The following is a 20,715-nucleotide window of genomic DNA, read 5'->3' on the forward strand; positions in this document are numbered from 1 at the left end:
TTTGCTAAAGAAGTATTTTATTTCTGGTATTTTCTTGATAAGGGATGCTTTACTACTTAAAAGGTTTAAGTATTACATCCGGCCTATGCATAACTAAGACGCACACAATCAAACCAAATCCATAAATAAATCTGAGCTCAGAAATAAAAAGATGAAATACAAGTAGAATACTTAATGACGCCTAATCCATGGGAGGATCAATCCGAAGATCATGGTGCCATCCATATCAGTTAAAAGTATCCCTTGCCGTGTTTTCCAATCGTGTACACATCTCCGTAAACATGTCTCGATTCTTCACCCGTTGTAGAGACGATCATAAACAGAGCGTACCTGTACATATGTAGATAACCTGCATAAGAGAAGTGTTTTTATCGTTAAAAACCTTATCATTTCTACACAGCCAAAGCGACCAATAACGGCAAGCGCTCCCATCGTGAGAAGAATTTTACACTTGTGATCAATTACATGTAACCAGTTGCCAAATATATTAGCAACACTACATTGATGATACAAGCTAGAAACTACTTGGATGAGTGACCATATAGAACGAGCTAATTTGCATCAGAAAAACAAGTGTTTTATTGTTTCGTCGTGATGACAAAAAACACACTGCGTACTTCCTTGCCAATTTCTCTTAATAAAATTATCTTTGATAAGAATGATCCTTTCATGAAGATACCATGCAAAGATTTTATTCCTAAATGGTATCTTCATCTTTCAAAACTTTTTATTATTATCAACTCGCACATCTAAATGTATCAAAGCTCTATACATAGAGTCCACCATGAGTTTACCACTCAAGTGTAGGTTCCAACGAAATTTATCGGCTCCTTGTGACAGTTGTATGGTGGACAGTCTTTGTAATAGAATGTTCCACGATTCAAGTCTGGTGCCAATGAAATCTCTTTTGAACGTCACATTTGGTGGAGAGAATTCTATAACTGTGGCGATAGTATCAACCTTGTGACCTTTAATATTGTATAGAGTCTGGTATTGTTATCGGAGTCTGGTATTGTTATCGGAGTGTAGCGGATCGGGTATGGTCTTCACAAGAGTGGACCAGTCGGATAGATACCATCAGCTCTAGGTAATATCCCTTTTTGTAATGATGGCCATTGTTCTCAAAGCTGACCTCCGAGGAGTGGCCTTCTGCAAGCCTTGTAAACGTTGGAGAATGCAGAAGAACGTTAATTAATATCACTGTGAGAACCAGCTATGCCGAAGAAAGAATGCCATATCCACAAATCTTGTGAAGCCAGAGCTTCAAGTATGACAGTGACATCTTTCACATGCCCCTTGTACTGCCCCTACCAAGCAAATGAACAATTCTTTCACTTCCAGTGCATACAATTGATACTAGCAAGCATGCCCTGAAAGCCCCTCCTGACATTGATCGTCAACAACCTCTCTGTATCAGCGGCATTTGGCTCTCTCAGGTATCCAGGGCCAAACATAGCCACCACGACATTGCAGAAATTGTGCATTGATTGGAGACGCGTGGACTCACTCATACAAATATACTCATCCACAAGATCACTAGGAATTCTATATGCAAGCATGCGAATAGGCGTAGTGCGTTTCTGGTAAGAAGAGAAGCCAAGCTTGCCAAGGGCATCCTCTTTGCACTCAACTATGAGTCATATGCAACCAATCCCTCCCAAATATGACCGTACACATACCTCCTCATTCGGAAGCGGCGAGGAAATTGATGTGGTTTATAGAGTGTGGTTCTCCCAAAGTAATCGGAATAGAGGAGGTCATGCCCTTTCTCCCTATTGCGGTTCAAGGCCGGAGCATGGTTGGGGATTGATCCCCTAAACCGAGGCCGCATCCTATTGATGTGGTCATGGACGACCAATGCTGCCACCACTATGTCCTCATCGTTCGAGGACGAATCATCCGATGAACAAATGAAGTTGTGAAAGAAATACTCATCTCCGTTATCCATGGTATCTTGCGAGCAAAGCATCGTACACCTTGCGGTCGTGATGGACATGTGACCGGAAAGGGCACGTTGAGCCCCTTCGCAGGCAGCAAGGTGGACGACCGCGAGCAGAGGACGAAACGACGACATGAAAGGAAAAAAAGGGTTGTTTCACCGACGGGCAAAGCAAGGTGGATGACGTGCGTGGCGGCGGCGACGACGAGGGGCGGAGGGCGGGGCGAGGAAAGGGAGGAAGAAACAGGGTTGTGTCCCCGACGAACGGGCGAGGAAAGGACAAGAGCAAGCGCTGCGCCCGTCCGCGCGCTGTCCGTTTGACCGCAAACGCGGCCCAAACTTGAACCGAAAATGGATCGAAAACGGATCGAAAATCAAACATTTATCCGTTTGCTCCGCGTGTTGGGCCATGGTTTGTGTCCATTTACTCTTGGATGAAGCATCTGCTTAAACGGATACAGCCAGACGATTTAGGATCGTATGTTGAAGTTGGCCTGAGGAAGAATGGATGCCAAATTCCTCTTGGATGAAGCATCTGCTTAGACGGTACGACGTGCAGGTGCAAATCCATTTTGCTTAACAATAAACATGATCGGTCTACATAACTCAAGATTTCGAGATCCCACTAAACAATGCGAGTGTTTTACAGGACCAGGTGTCTGGTAAATTGATAGTAAGATGTAAATTACAGACCACTCACTGTCACTGCAGCCTGTGCTCTAGTTTCCATTAATTCTGCGCTTGGTGGCCTGATGCTGAGCTCCCTTATGAAGCGGACGAGACGCTCCAACTCCGACGACGATGACCCCGCCTCCGCAACATCGTGCTTCAACTGCTGCGCCATGGCTTGGGCCGCTGCCTTGATCTCGTCGGATGCCATGACCTCCCTCACCGTCCTCTCCACGACGCCTCTCTCGCAGACGTCCTTCATGTCCAGCCCCGTCTTCCACACGGCGCCCACGAAGCGGCTGTTGGTCTGTTGGTCGACGAAGAAGGGCCAGCACACCATCGGCATGCCCTCGACAGCGCACTCCAGCGTCGAGTTCCATCCGGCGTGTGTTAGGAAGCAGCCCACCGCCCGGTGCCGCAACACGTCCCTCTGAGGAGCCCACTCGACGACGCGCCCCTTGCCGCCTTCGGCTGCCCCGACGGCTTCTCGGAGGAGCGCGGAGCTGGCCAACTGGACCATGCCCGGCCGGAGCACCCAGAGGAAGGCGTACCCGGTGGCTGCCAGGCCGGAGAGGAACTCCGTGAACTGTTCGTGCGTGATCACGGCGAGGCTCCCCATGCTCACGTACACGACGGACCGGTCCTCGTGGCCGTCCAGCCACGCCATGCACCCATCGTCCTCCCGCCACAGGCTTGCGCTGGCCGCGGAACTCGACCTGGCGTGCAGAGGGCCTACAGCGAAGACGTCGCTTGTGCCCGACGCGAGGTGGGCGAGCACTGGCCGCTCCATGGACGCCGCGGTGTTGAAGATGAGCGCACATGCCTTGCTGGTACGACCGATGACCTCGGCAAACTTGAGTACCAAGGGATCTCCGTCGCCTTGGTCTGTGCAGTAGAGCCCACGAGGAAGATCTCGTCGCCGGAGGAAGCCCTCCATCCCCGGAACGCTAGACACCAGGTCGTCCGCAGTGAAGGGGGTCTCGCCGAGCTCGACGAGCTTGGGCATAGACAGGAGCGCCAGGTAGCTGCACGCGCTGTGCGTGACGAAGGAGAGCGCGGGAATGCCGAGCTCCTGGGGGATTTCGATGGCGAACGGCATGGTGCCATCGGCGACAACGCATGTCACTGGCGCATCAGAGGCAGAGACAAGCGACAAGAGCAGGGCATGGTACGCGGTGCTTCCCGTCGTGCACATGGCCTCCATGAAGTCCAAGAAGCCGCGCGGGTGGTCGTCGGGGAGGCCGTCGGGGATGGAAAGCAAGCGTAGGTGCGGCGGAGACGCCTGGGCAAGACGGCGGAGGTTGTGCTCGGTGTGGAGGAACGTGACTTGGACGCCGGCGTCGACGAGGGCGGTGGCGAACTGAAGCATGGGATTGATGTGTCCCTGCCGTGGCCAAGGGAACACGAGAACGTGCACCTCGGCATCCATCGCTGCGGCAAATGGCAGGTCGATCGTCCATCCCTCAAATTTAAGGGCAACTCGCTCCGGCGCGTTCTCAGTGTCCCATAGGTGATCTCTAATAGCATGCGGCCGGACATGTCGCTGTTCGTTGGTTGTACCGGCACGGCAAGAACGTTAACTGTATTTTTACCATGGAAAGAAAATTCAGGTCTCGAAAAATTTCACAACTGTACCGAAAGTGCTGAAATCCACTGAATCGCTGATTTTATTTCATCCAAAAGACCCAAAGATTTACTACTTGATTATTTTTACAAATATTTGGTATATTTGAAAGAAAAAACATTTGTGTACTATTGAATTGGCTAGAATATTTTTTATTTTTATACTATTGAAATGGCTAGAATATTTGATCCAAACGAGCAGTGCCTCCTCAAATTATGAAAATTCAGTGAATCACATCGTGAAACCATGATGTTGTTAGAACGATGGCTTAAAAAGAACCTCGTTTTAAAACAATAAAGTCTTCAATTCGGTAAGGATTGGAGGATATCTATATATACAGAGAAAAAAGAAAAAGCAGAATTAAAGATACAAAGTGCTTAGTAGTGTAACTGAAAAGCAACGAACTACGACCGACAGCGCATAGTGCCATTGCAATTGAACACCGCTACCCAAATACCAGCAAACCTACTACCAGCATCTTCAACCGCGTCCCTAACAGGCTTCAAAGGTTTTTTTTTGCCGCTAACGCTAATAAAACGGTCCATTCGCGTCCCTAGGAGCATGTTTTCGTCAATGAGGGTTGAAATTGGTCCCGACGGTTTCAGATTGAACCCAGCACGCTGAAGGGCGCCCGCGAGCACCGATGGAAACACTTTTGGCGCGAAACGCACGAAACGGGTGTGGACCCGCCGAGTTAGGGGCTAGGCGCATTCGTCGTCCTCATCGCCTCGTTTTCCGCGGGGATCAATGCGACGGTCATGCCGCCGGTCAACCTTTCATTGATTCTTAACGGGCGGCGCGACAATGTGCGTTCCGGCGACGCACGTCATGTCCACTCCGGCCACGCGTTCACACGTTGCCGCCTGCATGCCGCCCGTCCGTGGCTATATATGCAGCCACTCCTCTAGCAGGTGGCCACACACCTCTCTCGCCTCTCCCCTCGCCACCGACATCCTCTCCTCTTTTGCCCATTTTGTCACCAATGCCTTCTCTTCCTCTCTCCAATGGCCGACCGCTACGTCGGCGACGGAGCGGTGGCCAATGGCTTCGGCCGCCGCCACCTGCCCGAGTCTAAGGCCCGCATCCTCTACGAGGCGGACTATCTGATGCCACCGGACATGCGGGTGCCGGGGATTCTTGGAGGCCGAGCGCCGACAGAGTCCCAGTGCCATCGCCGCCCTCTGGAGTTGACCGGCGTGCGGAGATCTCGCGCATCCGGTCATCGCTGCCGGAGGGCTCGCGGAACCTGCCGAGGTACACCCCCGACAACAACACGCTCTGGACGGCGTACTTCGAACGCTGTCACGCCGACCAGCTCGCCGCCACCAATGGAGTCGAACCCCATGGCAGCTACAACTCCGAGGGACGCCGCTTATGGTGGGGCGTCCCCGGCGTCCCCGACCACACGCTGGAGGCCGTCCTCGAGGACATCGAGGGCGGCAACTCGCTGCGGTACGAGTACCCGCCGCCACCCGCCTTCTCCCGCCGTCGCGGCAGTTCTTGAACACCGAGGCGGATGGAGACGACGTCTTCCTCCTCATCCGGCTCCCGCTCCCGCTCCTCCGGGTCGCCGCTCCTCCCCATCAAACCGGAGTCGTAGGAGAAGCCGCTAGGGTGGCGCACGTGCAGCGGTGCCATCGTCATCAACGAGCGCGGCGTCTCCTCATGCCTCGTCAAGCCGAAGACGGAGCCGACACTCCTCCCATTCAAGAAGGAGCACCTGGCCATGGACACCAACGACGAGACCGCCCTCAAATGGGCGTGGGACGACTATGTCCGGGAGGAGATGGAGCATCAGCGTCGTGCCCTAGAGGAGATTGCCGCCCGACGTCGCGGCCGCGAGGAGGACGGCGTTGTCATCCTCGACGACAGCGACAAGGAAGCGCCCAAGCCTTCCAACCCCGTTCGCCACGGCGATCCATGAAAGGGGTGTACCAAGGACGGCATCAGAGCGGAGGACGACGACGGCGACGATGGCGATGACTACACCAACTTCTACAAGCTTCTCGGCATGTAGAAGGCGGCGGCGGCGTTCAATTTCTTTTTAGATTATATTGTTATTTCAATTTGTACAAACATGAGTGCAAACTATGAATTTCCTTCAAATTTGAGTCGTTTTTGACCAAATTTAGGCCGACTTTGTTTTAAAAAACCAGTTAGGGGCGACCTTTGGGAGGAAGGGGCGATTGGGAACCCGAGCCCCAACACCCCCATGCCGATTTTTTTGCCGGCGCACCCCCAGACGACGCTATTTCAAGCCCCTGGGGGGCCGAACGGCTGGAGATGCTCTAAGACTTCGAGTGGAAGGCACCACCATGGATGTATTATGTCGTCGAACTACCACCAAAGGATCAAAATAGGGGCAACGAATGATCTCCGCCACCGCAAAGGGACACTAACCTTTCACCCGGACTCGATGGATGCCGCACCAGCAGCTGACAGAGAAATTCACCCTAGAACCCAAATTAAAGTGCCCAAGATACTGAAGGTGATAAACCAAGAGCAAATGCACATGATACAGAAAACGGACCACCCAAGCTCCATCGCCGGCAACAGTAAGGCACAATACCGGACGAGAGCTATGAAACGAAGACGCTGAAACCACACCGAAGGCGAAATGTGGGCAACACCATGCGACAGTCGAGGATTGGAATCGCCGAAGCCCAAGGCATATCGCCGGCACAAGGGAAGGGGCCCCGATCGCCTCACACCAGCAGCAGGGACCCTCCAAACCTGGACCCGAGCATTGCTGCCGAAGATGAGATCAAAGCAACACACGTCATCATTGAACCACCACCAACTCCCATGGACAACTCCTTCAGGAAGGATCACGCCATCAAGATGTTGTCAATGCCCCGAAGAAGGGACATGAGGCTTTCACCTCAACTTAGGGCATGTACAATGCATAGCCTCAGGGTGATGCCCCATATGCCATGTAGGATCGGATATCAGAAAAAGTAGGTTCGGATAAGAAAGCAGGATCCTATACAAGAGGCGGGTGCTTGAAGAGAAAATGTGTGGTTCGGTGTAAAAAACTGAAAATGTTAGAATGGAAAGTAGAGATGCGTATTAGAGTCTTTATTTTTTATTCTTTGATAATGCACCCTTATGATAGCTTGTATTGAAGAGAAAAAATCAATATAAATGTCTCAAGCTATTTTTTATCATGAAACATTTGTATCCGGGTGGAAGGAAAGGTAACCCCCACCGAAGCCTCGAGCAAGGGAATGAGAACCAAAGGTGACGACTTCGGTGTGGCCGCCGTGCCGGTCAGGGATTCCCCTCAGATCAGTTCCCAACCACCCGATTCGCATAACCAACGCTCGAAAGATGGCGACTGCAGCCACTAGGGACCAGATCCAACACCAATCAGAGCAGACCGAGATTGAGGACAGATCTTCTCCATGGCAAACTGCCCGACCTGTCAGGGGACAGATCTTCACGCCGCACGCACGACCCGGGAAGTAGTCTACCTGCACCCGTCGGTGACGCCCGTCGCATAGGCCAGGCCACGCGCAGCTGCCCTGAAATCCGAGGCTCTCCTCACGCGCACCCGTTGGCAATGACGGATGGAGGAAGGGGGTATTTCTTTACGGGGACTTTTTGCTGTAGAGATTACAAAAAGTTTCTTTTAGTCTCGTGTGAAAGAAACAGAAGAAACTTTTAGGGACTAACAATCCGTATGTTCAATCGTTGTTATAAGTGTCCACATCATCAACCAACAGCACATCATACAAGCTCTTCAATAGAGTGTATGTTAACCGTATGTAAAATAACTAAGTGGGTCCATTAAATATTGAAGAAATAACCATGTTTGCCTCGGAGCTTGTGCATGAACCGTTGCTTCAAGTTAATACGGTTTTATTCTCTCTCTTCTTTTATTACGTGTCATGTCATCAAAATCATATATGTGGCAAATTTACCAACAATGATCATACGATCATTGGAGATGCCCTAAAAGAGGGTATCTGGAACTAAAGGAAGAAGTCCCTATGAAGGGACTTTTTTTGACACGTTTTCCAACCGTGCCCCTACTTTTAGCATGTCATATAATAACTTCTACTACTTAAAGGTAACATTGTCTTTTTACATGTCATTTAATGACTTCTAGTCCCTGTTTAGTCCTTAAAAAGAAACAAGTAGGGACTAAAGACTTTTTAATTGGGACTAAAAAAAGTCGTAGAACTTTTTTAAACAAACAGGGTCTTCGGGTGGGGTGGCTAGGAGACAATCTTCATGTCCCTATTTACGATGCAATCTTCTTCTTCTCTCCAATATTTTGGTACCGTACTCCCTTTTTGTAAGGATTTTTTGAGTGCAGGACTGTCAAAAAACGTCTTACGTTAAGTTACTAAGGAAGTACCATCTACGAGGGCGAAGATATCGATGCTAACTGCTGACTCAATCAGTTTGAGAAGCGGAGTAGAGATCGAGATGCTCCCAAGTCCAAGTGGTGCTACACGCTACGTCGAAATTCAAATATGTATTCACTTTGTTTCAAAATAAATGTCTTGAACTTTTTATACGAGAACTAATATAAAATTAAAATATTTATTTTAAAACAGAAGGAGTAGATGTTACAATCAAATATTGTTATAGGTAGCACACTTTGACACCTGGCGTAAAAATAGTAAAGACTGGAGATCAAACGAAGACCAATTCGGAGCAAACCTGTCCGCACGTGCTTGGTAGGCAGTTCAATCCTGTTTTTCTATTGGCATTCTAATTTGCAACTGATGACATCACTGCTGATCAAATGAGTCAATTATTGATTTGGCTGCTTTGCTTTTTAGCAATATATAATATACTAGGTAGCTACTACTAGATACAGTCATTTTGTATTCGATAACTAAATAAATGTATGTTCCAAGATTACAAATAAAATATATTCATACATACTTCACGAATTCAATAAATAGCGAAATTCCAGATATTTTTATGGAAACCTTCAAATATAGGTAGGTACTACCAGATATAACGAATTTTCAATTGTTGATATATTTCAAAACTACGGGTACAAAGAAGGAAATGACAACTTTGAAAGAATTAAAATGTTCAATACATTCATGATATCGGTATTAAGAGCATCTTTAGCAGACCCCATATAACGTTGACATGTAAAATACGTTTACACTTCGTGGAAAATCGGCTTCACAGGCCGCCGCGAGCGATGGCAAAATCAGACCCTGTAAAATGGACCCGTAAAAAACATATTCGTAGAAGATGCTCTTTTACGGGTCGGTATGAGCTACGGCCGAACAGACCCCTTAAACTTAAAATGTAAATCGAATTTTTGCTTACATTTTTTCCCACATCTTTTTCTTCCTCTCGCCTGTATCCATGGTCAATTAAATTTGTTCCTAAAAGTCGGCGGAGAGCGTATGAAACGGCTAAATACGGTGTCGCCGGTCCACGAATCCATCCACAAGCTAGCTAGTTAGCTAGCTCCTTCGTCCACGGATCCATCCACGAGCTAGCTAGCTAGCTCCCGTCCCGAATCCATTCAGGAGCTAGCTAGCTAGCTCCGGTCGTGGAATCCATCCACGAGCTAGCTAGCTAGCTCCCGTCCCGAATTCATCCAGGAGCCAGGAACTCACTAGTTAGCTTCCGTCGCTGACGTCGAATCCGGCCAGGACAAGCAGGGCGACTATTAGGACGGGCGGGGCGACGTCCGAGGCGTCGCACAGTGGACGTGGAGGACGAACGCGGAAGTTTAAGTGAATATTTGATCCAAACGTGCAGTGCTTTCTGAAATTATGAAAATTCAGTGAATCACATTGTGAAACCATGATGTTTTAGAAGGATGGCTAAAAAAATCAGGTTTGAAAATAATAAAGTCTTCAATTGGTCAGGATTAAAGGATAGCAATATAGAGAGAGAAAAAAGAAAAACAGAATTAAAGATACAAAGTGCTTAGTAGTGCAACTGAAAGGCAACAAACTACGGCCGACATCACACACTGCCATTGCCCATTGAACGCCGCTACGCCAATGCGAGCAAAACTATCAAGAGCATCTTCAGTTGCGTCCTCTACAAGCCCTTCAAAGGCTATTTTTTATCGTTGACGTTAAAAAAAAGATCCATTCGCATTTTTAGAAACCCGTTTTTCACCCGTAAGGATAAAAACTGTCCTGACGGTTCCAAACCGAACCCAACGCGCTGAAGGGCGCCCGGAAGCACGGGGGGAAACACTTTGGCGCGAAACAGCGCGAAACCTGAAATTATGAAAATTCAGTGAATCACATCGTGAAATCATGATGTTTTTAGAACGAAGGCTCAAAAAAGCCCGGTTTTAATCGGTCAGGATTAAAGGATAGCAATAGAAAGAGAAAAAAGAAAAGCAGAATTAAAGATTCGAAGTGCTTGGTAAAGCAGCTCAAAGGCAACGAACAACGGCCGAGAGGACATTGCCATTGAACGTCGCTGCGCCAAGAGCAAAACTACCAAGACTTCGGGAGGAGGGCACCATCGTGCAAGACTTTGACACCTGGCGTGAAAAATACATAATATATAATGGCAGCTACTACAGATCAACAGATTGATTTCGTGAAAAATTAGTCGGATCATCATCCGTTCCATGCATCCTGCCAAAGTCGTTGGATTGAGTCAATGAAAACAGCCGCATTGTCGTAGCCACGTAGGGCCTCGTGCTCGCAGCAGGAGCCGCGTCCCCCTTGCCGACAACGCAAAGACACTTCGCCGACCGCGCACACGATGGTGCACTTAGTGCCTACCCGGCTGCATCACAGCTCAAGGGTGCCAGTGAAGCTTCAATAGAGTCGTCGGTGAAGCTCTAATGTAGCACCACCCGATGCGGTGCAGGTCCGGCTCATCGGTGAAGCTTCAATGCAGCAGCACCCGTTACAGTGCAGCACCGGGCTCACCGGTGAAGCGCCATTGCCGCACCGGTGAAGCTTCATTGTAGCTGCGAGCGTTGTATCACTGCCCTTGACGCAACTGGTAACGCATTGTTGCAGCATCGAGCTCTCTAGGTCGTCGCGCAAGCGCTACATCGCAGCACCAGGAGCTGCCAATGACCGCTCCACCAAATCACCATCGTGCGCATGCGGCTGCGACAAACGACGGGGTGCTCCGGCCGCCATCGGTGAAGCTTCCATGAAAAGCTTCCTTGCAGCACCTTGCTTTGGGTCGCCGCGCGAGTGCTACATCGTAGCACCTGGAGTCGGCGGCAAAGCACTCCACTGCAACACCGCCACGCGCACACGGCGACACCGTCTGGCGCTGCGACGACGACGGGGTTGCTTCGATGAAGCACGTGACGAACGACACGACGCAGCCGCTGTGGCGGACATGCTAGGTGTGGTGGCTGCTATAGCTTTTCGAACTGGCCACAACTGCAGACGAGTGGCTTACACGGGCCTTCTGATTTTACTCATGAGAGAAAGATATGGGGCAGGAGCTAGTGGAACAACGTCTGCAGGAAAGAGATGGATTATGGAGCCACGGGAGCTGTTGGGTCAACGACGAGTGGATGAGGCGCCCCACGTGCGGATAAGAACGGGTGGAGAAGCGGCGTGCGGGTCCCCACCGGGACACGTGACGCGCGTGTGAGGAGGCTTATGCCGCGTTGTAATCAGCCGGCTGATTTTAATCAATTTCCATATATAATATACCAGGTAGCTACTACTAGATATAGTCATTTTGTATTTGATAAATATATGTTCCAAGATTACAAATGAAAATATATTCATAAATACTTCAAAAATTCAATAAATTGCGAAATTCTAGATTTTTTTATGGAAATCTTCAAATATAGGTAGGTACTATCACATATAACGAATTTTCAATTGTTGATATATTTCAAAACTGCAGGTATGAACAAGGAAATGACAAGTTTGGAAGAATTAAAATGTCCAGTACATTCATGATATCGGGTACTAAGACGAATAGAAATATCGGATTCGATATGCTACATGTGCTAGGCGATGTATCGTGCCTATCGGTGTCAAAACCAATGAATCTCGGGTAGGGGGTCCCGAAATGTGAATCTTGGATCGATAGGTAAGACGAGACAAAGGAGACGATATTTACCCAGATTCACGCACTCTCGATGGAGGTAAAACCATACGTCCTCCTCTTGTTTATATTGATGATGGAGTATCAAATAGAGAGTTGATCTATCTCGAGATCATATGTTATGGTCTAAACCCTAGGAATAATGATCTTAATTTGGCATATGGACTACAACCCTCTGGTTTAAATAGGTACGAGGGGTACTGGGATTACACAATGTCGGTTCCATCAAAGAGTAAACATGTCGATATTATCATCTTGACTTGGAGCGTACACCAAGGCTTTGAAAGAATCCGTCCTAAATACGGCGTCGTCTTGTAATTCGGTTCTCAATGATAATTGTAGGGTGGCCCGTGAGTCCGGCCCATGAAAATAGGTCAGCGGCCCAAGGACCTCTTAGTCCCAGACTCCCTCCGCAGCCCCCGAACTGGCCTCCAATGCCGTAGTCTTGATTCCCGACAGCTCCTTGCATTCAAGGTCTTCGGCTTGCGGGGCGAGTTCCTCCCCTCACTTATACTCGGTCGGTAATAGTTCTGTCACCGATGACTTCCCTTTTTCAAATAATTTATGTGACTTAGCCTCGAAGCCAACCGTTCAAGTGTGAAAAACACTCCTATCCGACAACTTTTTAGCGAAAGGTCACGACCGGTCATAACCACTCACCGGTTACAAAAACTTGATTTGCGGTTTGAGGCAGTCATTTCATTGGCATGTTCCATCAATAGGGAGATCGTGACCCACTTTTTAGGGGATATGGTTTACGATTTGGGCTATCCCATGCACGCAAAATTGCACGATATATCGGGAAGTGGCGAGATATGTGTCGCGACACAAGGGCTCTTTTACAATGGTTTATAAAAAGGAAACTGCTACCATAGCCTCCACACTCTTCTCAGATCTCACATCGACATGGCCTTCCCTAATCCTCTGAGCTCCAAGCTTTCAAGCTTCATTCCCAATATCTTCGAACCCTTTCCCCAATTTGTCCACGGCCGGCTTGGGTTCAAAAGGGAAGTTGAAAGCCTCCTGTGTCACCAACAACGACAATTTGGAGTTGAAGCGCGCCGCCTATTTGTCGGCGAACATTGTTCATAGCGCTCCGGAGAAGGGTGTAACAACCCGAGAGCGACGCCCCAGAAGATTCCTCTTTTATTCCGTTGCCGCCCTGTGATTATTTGTTTGTGGCATTCATCATCGCATCATTCACATCATCAGCATTGCATTGGCACTCCGTTGCCGCCACTTTTCAAAACTTGCATCCGTTATTAGTTGCCGGTTCTCTCTGTTTTCGTCGTTGACCGTTTCGAGTCCAACCACACACGCACGCGCCCGCGCCATCGATAAAATATTGTTTTAAAGGTGTCTGGAAAATATTCTCTGATTGGGTTTAAACTGGGTGTGCAGTCTTATTTTCATGTAGGTAGGCTGCCTGGCAAATTTGATCGCAATCGGAGTTTGTTTGATACCCGAACGGTCGATCGTAGCGGCACCGTCATCGGGTTATCGTCACACGTTTATTTATGTTTTAAAATGTCGTGTTGGGCCTTAAACTTCCCTCTCTTCTTAGCCCACCACCACTGTACATAGCCCACTAGCCCAGCCTAGCCCTACTCGCGGCCGAGGCCATCCGATCGCGATCCGTGGTCGAAAACGGTGCAAAAATCCCCTAACCGTAGCCCCTTTCCGTATTTGAACATCCCCCATGCCTGTTGTGGACAAACCCTAGCCCTTCTCCTTGTTTTCCGTGCCCCACAAGCCACCAGCCGCCACCACATGCCCAGATCGCCTTCCACCTCGAGCGGGCCCGCCCGGGCCCGAAACCTGCGCTGACAGCCGCCCTCAACCTCGCGCGCTTCCAGGAGTCGAGCTCCTCCCGTGCGACCCGTGGCCTACCCATGGCAAGTCGCTGAAGCCTGCGCCACCGTCGCCCGTAACCCCACCAGCTGGAGCTCTCATGTGCAGGCCGCCCCAGATCCGTCGGCCTCCGCCGCCTGCAGCATGCGAGAGCGCCTTGCCGCACCAACCCTCGCCGTCTTCCACCGCCTCGACCCACCTTCGGCAAGCCGCCGACCATCCAAGGCCTCCTCATGATCAGATCCGGGCAGTCCCGCCCCAAAACCCGTCGCCCCATCGTCTGTCATGCTCGCCGGAGCCCCGCCATGGCCCTGAAGCCGCCGTCGGGGCACCTTCGTCGCCTTCCACCCGACCGCGTCGGACGCCCCAGCGTCAGCTGGTGGGCCGCACCTCGAGGCCCATGCCACTGCCTTCATTGACCGCGGCGCTCGCTGGCCCATCTTCCCCAACAGCCCACTTCGTGCTAGTCGAGCTTTGGCGGGCCTTGACCCATCAGGTAAGCGCACAACCAACCAATCCATGCCCTAGGCGTTGCCATGTTATCTTGCGCCCATGCCCGGTTTTGGCCCAGTGCAGTTTCGGCCCGTAGTGATTTTTTAGTGTGTGTGAATTTTCCCATTTAACGAGTACTTTTAATTTCAGAAAAATGCATGATTGTTAAAACCCGCCTATCTTTTAAACCACGCGTCGGATCACGATAAGTTATATATGTAAAACATGTAGAATTTCGCATAGAATAATATTTTCCAACTATCATGCATAATTAAAACTTCTTGGCATGCTGTCTGTGTCGATTTGCGTGTCGACATGATAGAAATGGTTTAGTTTGTAGTTATTTAACCGCAGCTCCGTTGGACATGAGCCATAATAATAAATGGACTAGAACAATGAGTAGAATCACATGAACCACTTTATTTTATCGTTTAACAAACATAAAATGCTATGAGGACAGATCTGGAAAGATTACAAAGTTAACGCGTGGGGTCGTTTCGGAGATGCTATATGTCATTTCCGGCCTCATTGAAAATGCCTAGATAGGTTGTTTAATTTGTGCTTCACCCCTTGCCATGTTTAACAACATTTAATATTGCCTTGGAAATAAACGAGAATGAACTAAATAATTAAACGTAGAGTTTCGTCAATATGCAACTCGTTGCATATTGAGCATCACTTAACGTGTAGTGTTTGATTGCTGTGAATTGCCATGACATGCCTTGCATAATTTAAACTCGACATGTATCATATTAGGGTGTGCATCATGTCGTGCATGTGATGTGGTGAATATCGTGTGTTGATTCTTGTTTCCGGTTTGATTCGTCTCGATAGAGTTCTGCAAGCGTGTCAGAATGTGAGGATCCGTTCAACTACGTCGGTCCTTCTGCTTCACGGAGCCGTTCTTCTTCCAAGCGGGATCTCCGGCAAGATGATCATTTCCCCAAATATCATTACTATCATTGACATGCTAGTTGTTTCGTTTCTATCGTTATGTCTCGCTGCCTATCATGTCACGCCCAAGATGCTACCCTATCCTCAATTTGGCACGAGGGCCTCGTCAGGGATAGAAGCGCATCTCGTCGTGTCGCAAGAATGGATATCGTTACAAGTACATGTACTGAAAAGAAGAGTTATATAGAATTGGCTTACACTCGCCACAAGCTACATCAGAGTCACATCAGTACATTACATAATCATCAAGAGTAAGAGCAGGGTCCGACTACGGACGAAGATAAACGACAAAAGAAGAACGACGTCCATCCTTGCTATCCCAGGCTGCCGGCCTGGAACCCTTCCTAGATCGATGAAGAAGAGAAGAAGAGGCAACTCCAAATGAACAATCAACGCGCTCGCGTCAAGTAACCTTTACGTGTACCTGCAACTGGTGTTGTAGTAATCTGTGAGCCACAGGGGGGACTCAGCAATCTCATTTCCAAAGGTATCAAGACTAGCAAAGCTTAATGGGTGAGGTATGGTTAAGTGGTGAGGTTGCAGCAGCGGCTAAGCATATATATGGTGGCTAACTCACGAGTACCAGAAATAAGAGGGGGGAAGATCTACGCATAACGGACGTCACTACAGATGATCAAAAGAATGACCCTGAACACCTACCTACGTCAGACATAACCCCACCGTGTCCTCGATCGGAGAAGGAACTCACGAAAGAGACAGTCACGGTTACGCACACAGTTGGCATGTTTTAATTAAGTTAACTTCAAGTTATCTAGAACCAGTGTTAAACAAAGTATCCACGTTGCCACATAACCGCGGGCACGGCTTTCCGAAAGATTTAACCCTGCAGGGGTGCTCCAACTAGTCCATCACAAATTACCACAAGCCGCATAGAAATCCTCAATCACGAAGCTCGCGATCTCGTCGGATTCCCTAGTGGAAAACCTCAACTCTGAGATTACCCAAAGCATCACCGGAATCCCGATGCACAAGATATCTCGTCAAAGGTAAAACTAATCCAGCAAGGCCGCCCGACGTGTCGACGATCCCGATAGGAGTCGCGTACCTCGTTCTCAGGACACGGCGGATGAGCTAGACGTCGGGATCGCTAAACCTCCGGGTGACCAGAGGGGCGCCGAACATCGCTCAGGTGGGACCAACACTCATGAGGAGCACTGGCCCGGGGGTTGATTAAATTATCCTCGGGGTCCGGAAAGTCCCTATGCAATTTTATTAGGTGATTAGGCAAATGTAGTACCAAAGTTGGGCCTTGCCAGACCAGCTTTAATCTAAAACGAATTATCAAGGGGGTCCCCATAACAACCCCGATCGTGTTAGGAGCGCTCATTTATGGAACATAACACCGGTAGCCGGTAACTAAAAGGGGGCAAAGGTGGAACAAAACACCAGGCTAGAAAGGCCGAGCCTTCCACCTTTTACCAAGTATATAGGTGCATTAAATTAGATAGCATTTAATAAGGTGATATAACAAGGAACCCATGTTATCACATGGGAGCAACTGCACCTGCAACTAGCAATGCTAACACATGGATACGCAAGCGGTAACACAGCCAATCAGTGGTTTGCTAGGTCGAACAGGTTGAAGGTTATCATGGCATTGTTGAGAGGCTGATATTTAACAGGTGGTAGGCAACGAGACATAAACGGTAGCAACGGTAAAGCTAGCATGGCAATGATAGTAATGGTATCTGGGGAAATGATCATCTTGCCTGAGATCCCGCTTGGAAGAAGAATGCCTCCGTGAAGCAGACGAACCGACGTAGTCGAACGGGTCCTCACAATCCGGCACGCTGCGGAACTCTATCGAGACGAAGCAAACCGGAAACACAATCAACACACGATATACACCACACGATGCACAACACATATGATGCATGAGCTACTGAATACATGCAAGTCACGGCATGACAAATCACACAATCACCCTACACATTAAGTGAAGTTCAATATGCACGAGTTGCATATTGACGAAACTCCACGTTAATTATTTAGTTCACTCCCGGTTATCTACACGGCAATATTAATGTTGTCAAACATGCAAGAGGTGAAGCGGAAATTAAACTACCTATCTAGGCATTTTAAATGAGGTCGGAAATGACATATAGCACCTCTGAAACGACCTCACATGTTAATTTACAATTCTGTCCAGATCTGATCTAATGCATTTAATTGGTTGTTAAACAGAAAAACAAATAGGTTCACGTGATTCTACGCGTCAAGGCAAGCAACCTACACGTAAAGAACATCTCCAACGGAGCTACGGATCAGAAGATACAAGCACCACAAGATATGATGGCATGAATGCGATATGTGTGCAACGACGGCTACGAGCACTTCAAAACATGCAAACAGCAAGAGCAAATGAAACTACACGAGATTCTAAGCAAGTTTCATGTAGGACGCGATCAAATCGGAGCTACGGTTCGAAAACTACGAGCAAAACAAGAAAACATCACAATCTGCCCAAAACAGCCACATATCAACTTCTACGTCTCACAACTTCGGCTACACAACTCCGATAAGCTCAAGCAAAGCACGGCACAGAAGAGGGCAAAAAGCACAACTACAATCAACTAACAACATCTAGCATGGCAGCACGGAGCACTAGGAAAAGAAGACACAAAATGGCACCTCACGCACTATTTCAGACTTAGTGAAAATAACACCTCCTGAAAGTGCACTTTTCAGCCTGAAGCAATATTGACAGCAGCAAAACCTATAGCTACAGGAGTCGAAATGGCATGAAACTTAACAGCATGCTAGAGAAACATAAGGGGAACAACTAACTCCATTGGACCAACCTCAAAAGAGCTACAGATCACAAGATGCAAGCAAGACAAGACAGCAACAAAATAATAACAGATTCCAGACTTAGAAATATTTCAGCTCCTCTGAAACAGCACTATTCAAGCAACTTGAGGGCAGTCAAACAACACCTAAACATGCATTTCTATTGCAACCAAAAATATCAGGGGCTAAACAAAACATCCGAGATCAACTCTCTAGTTGACAACTAATTCAAACGAGGCCCGGAATAAAACCTACGGGTTAAACAAAAGGGCAACACGACAAAATATCTCGCGAACTAACTTCCTCAAAAGCTAAAACTAATTGCACAGAAAAATCCATGGGATTTTTCTACCCCGAAAACATATATAAAATGTGGGGTTTGTAACACAAAATATCGCCACCCAATAATGCGAGTTAATACCACTAAACGGGAAAATAAACTACCGACAAAACCCTACACGGAAAAATACGAGTGACCGCTCTAAAATACGTAGAAATATGGTCCCTAAAACATGGACATTAAATCTATGGCATACGGGCAGTCCGGACACGCACGAAAAATAACTACGGATCGGAACCTAGTTAAACAGCACGTAAAACGAGGCATTTGGCGCGTTAAACTAGCTCAAATAAATATGCAAGTCGGATATTCGTGTTCTACTCGCGAAGCTACCCCAAAACGATATCAAAATCACCTCGATCCGACTTACGGGTAAAAAGATGCGGGGGTTTATACAAATACGTCTATATCCTGAAAAGATAACTAAATTCGGAAAATCCTACATTCTAACGGGCCGATTTGCAACCAGACCCGAAACGGAGGCGTGGCACGATTTAACTAAACTGTGCCCTGCAAGGAAAATAGAGGGGCTCGGGGTGCTCCTCACCTTGGGCCTGGAGGCGCTGGGCCTCGCGTGGAGGTGGCCCGAAGGAGGCTGGGCGACTGGGCCTCGGGCGCTGGCGCGGCCCACGGACGGCAAGGCGGCCCAGGCGCGCGACGCTGGCTCGCTCCCGTCCCCGATCCAGATCGGGATCGCGGGGAGGAGCAGCAGAGGCAGCGCTGCCCGGCGTCGGCGCGGGCACAGGGCCACGACGGGGCCGGCCGGATCGGGGGGGGGGGGTCCGAGGCGGCGGCGGGACGGCGCAAGGAGCGGCGGCGATGCCACCCCGGACGGCGGCGGGAGAGGCGGCGGCAGGAGAGGCGACGTGCATGGCGGCAGCGGCGAGGGGGCGTACCGGCCGACGAGGATTGCGGGGAACGACGCGAGGGAACTCCGGCTGGCGGGCGGCGGCGCTAGCTCCGGCGAGGGCCCAGCAGGCAGTCGTCGGCGAAGGCGGCGGCTCGAGGCGGCTCGGGCTCGCGAGCGCAGGAGGCCCCGGTCGCGCTCGGGCAGGAGCTCGGGCCACGGCGGCGGCGGCTCGGGCTCGGGCGGGCCCCGGATGGGCTTCGCGGGCCCGGCGGCGCGGCAGGAGAGAGAGGTGGGGCGGCGGCTAGGGTTTGCGTGGAAAACGAGGAAGAGAGAGAGAGGTTGCCCGAAAATTAAGGAGGAGGGGGGTATATATAGACAAATGGGGGGCTCGGTTAACCGGAATCGCGATCCGGATCCAACCGCGGGGTCGGATTCGGACGATTCCAAACGCGGGACGAGCTACGTGGCCGTGTTGTGTAGGCATCCGGAGACGAGAGGGAGAGCGGGCGACGCGGCACGAATTTAAAAACACCGACAGACGTCCGACGAATAACCGAAGACAGTGCCGCTACGGGCGACCGTTCGGGTACCAGACGGTCTCCGATCGCGACGAAATTCGACAGGCGGCCTAGCTATAACTAATCACGACCGCGTGCCAAGTTTCACCTCGATCAGAAAGAGTTTTAAACGCACATTAAAAACAGGGTTTCGACGGTGCCGCGGGCGCGTGCGTGTGCGGTCAGGCTCGGAACGAACAACGACGAACGCGAAGAGAAGCGGCAACTAACAACGAATGCAAGTTTTGAAAACTGGCGGCAACGGAGATGCCGATGCAATGCAGATGATGCGCATGATGCGATAATGACACGACAATTAAAATAAGCCACACGACGAAAACGGAAAGAGAGGGGAAGCTTCTAGAACGTCGGCACCGGGCTGTGACAACACTCCTACACTACAAGAGGATCTCGCCCCGAGATCCAAGAATGAAAGGGGGAGAGGATGAGAAAGAACAAGAGGTAAAATTTAGTCGCTTCTTTGACAACGAGTGAAACCAACGATCCTTGAAGGTTGCAAAGAGACGGGGATTGATATGAGAAAGAAGCAAGAATTCACGGAAAATTTCGGCAGCACTTTGGTAGGAAAAT

The 20,715-nt window shown here is 49.4% G+C and overlaps 1 protein-coding gene across 1 annotated transcript; it reads right to left on the reverse strand.

The window, feature by feature from the left end:
- Nucleotides 1–1,187: 1,187 nt before the first annotated feature.
- LOC123409302 (myricetin 3-O-rhamnoside 1,2-glucosyltransferase UGT709G2-like) lies at nucleotides 1,188–5,577 on the reverse strand. Its single transcript, XM_045102240.1, has 4 exons — nucleotides 5,524–5,577; nucleotides 2,640–4,151; nucleotides 2,587–2,598; nucleotides 1,188–1,307 (listed from the first exon to the last, which is right to left on the reverse strand). Exons 1-4 carry the CDS (start codon nucleotides 5,575–5,577, stop codon nucleotides 1,188–1,190), a joined length of 1,698 nt encoding a protein of 565 aa, XP_044958175.1.
- Between the last annotated feature and the right edge of the window lie 15,138 nt (nucleotides 5,578–20,715).

The sequence above is a fragment of the Hordeum vulgare genome, chromosome 7H (genome assembly GCF_904849725.1).
Source record: "Hordeum vulgare subsp. vulgare chromosome 7H, MorexV3_pseudomolecules_assembly, whole genome shotgun sequence".
Taxonomy (NCBI): domain Eukaryota; kingdom Viridiplantae; phylum Streptophyta; class Magnoliopsida; order Poales; family Poaceae; genus Hordeum; species Hordeum vulgare.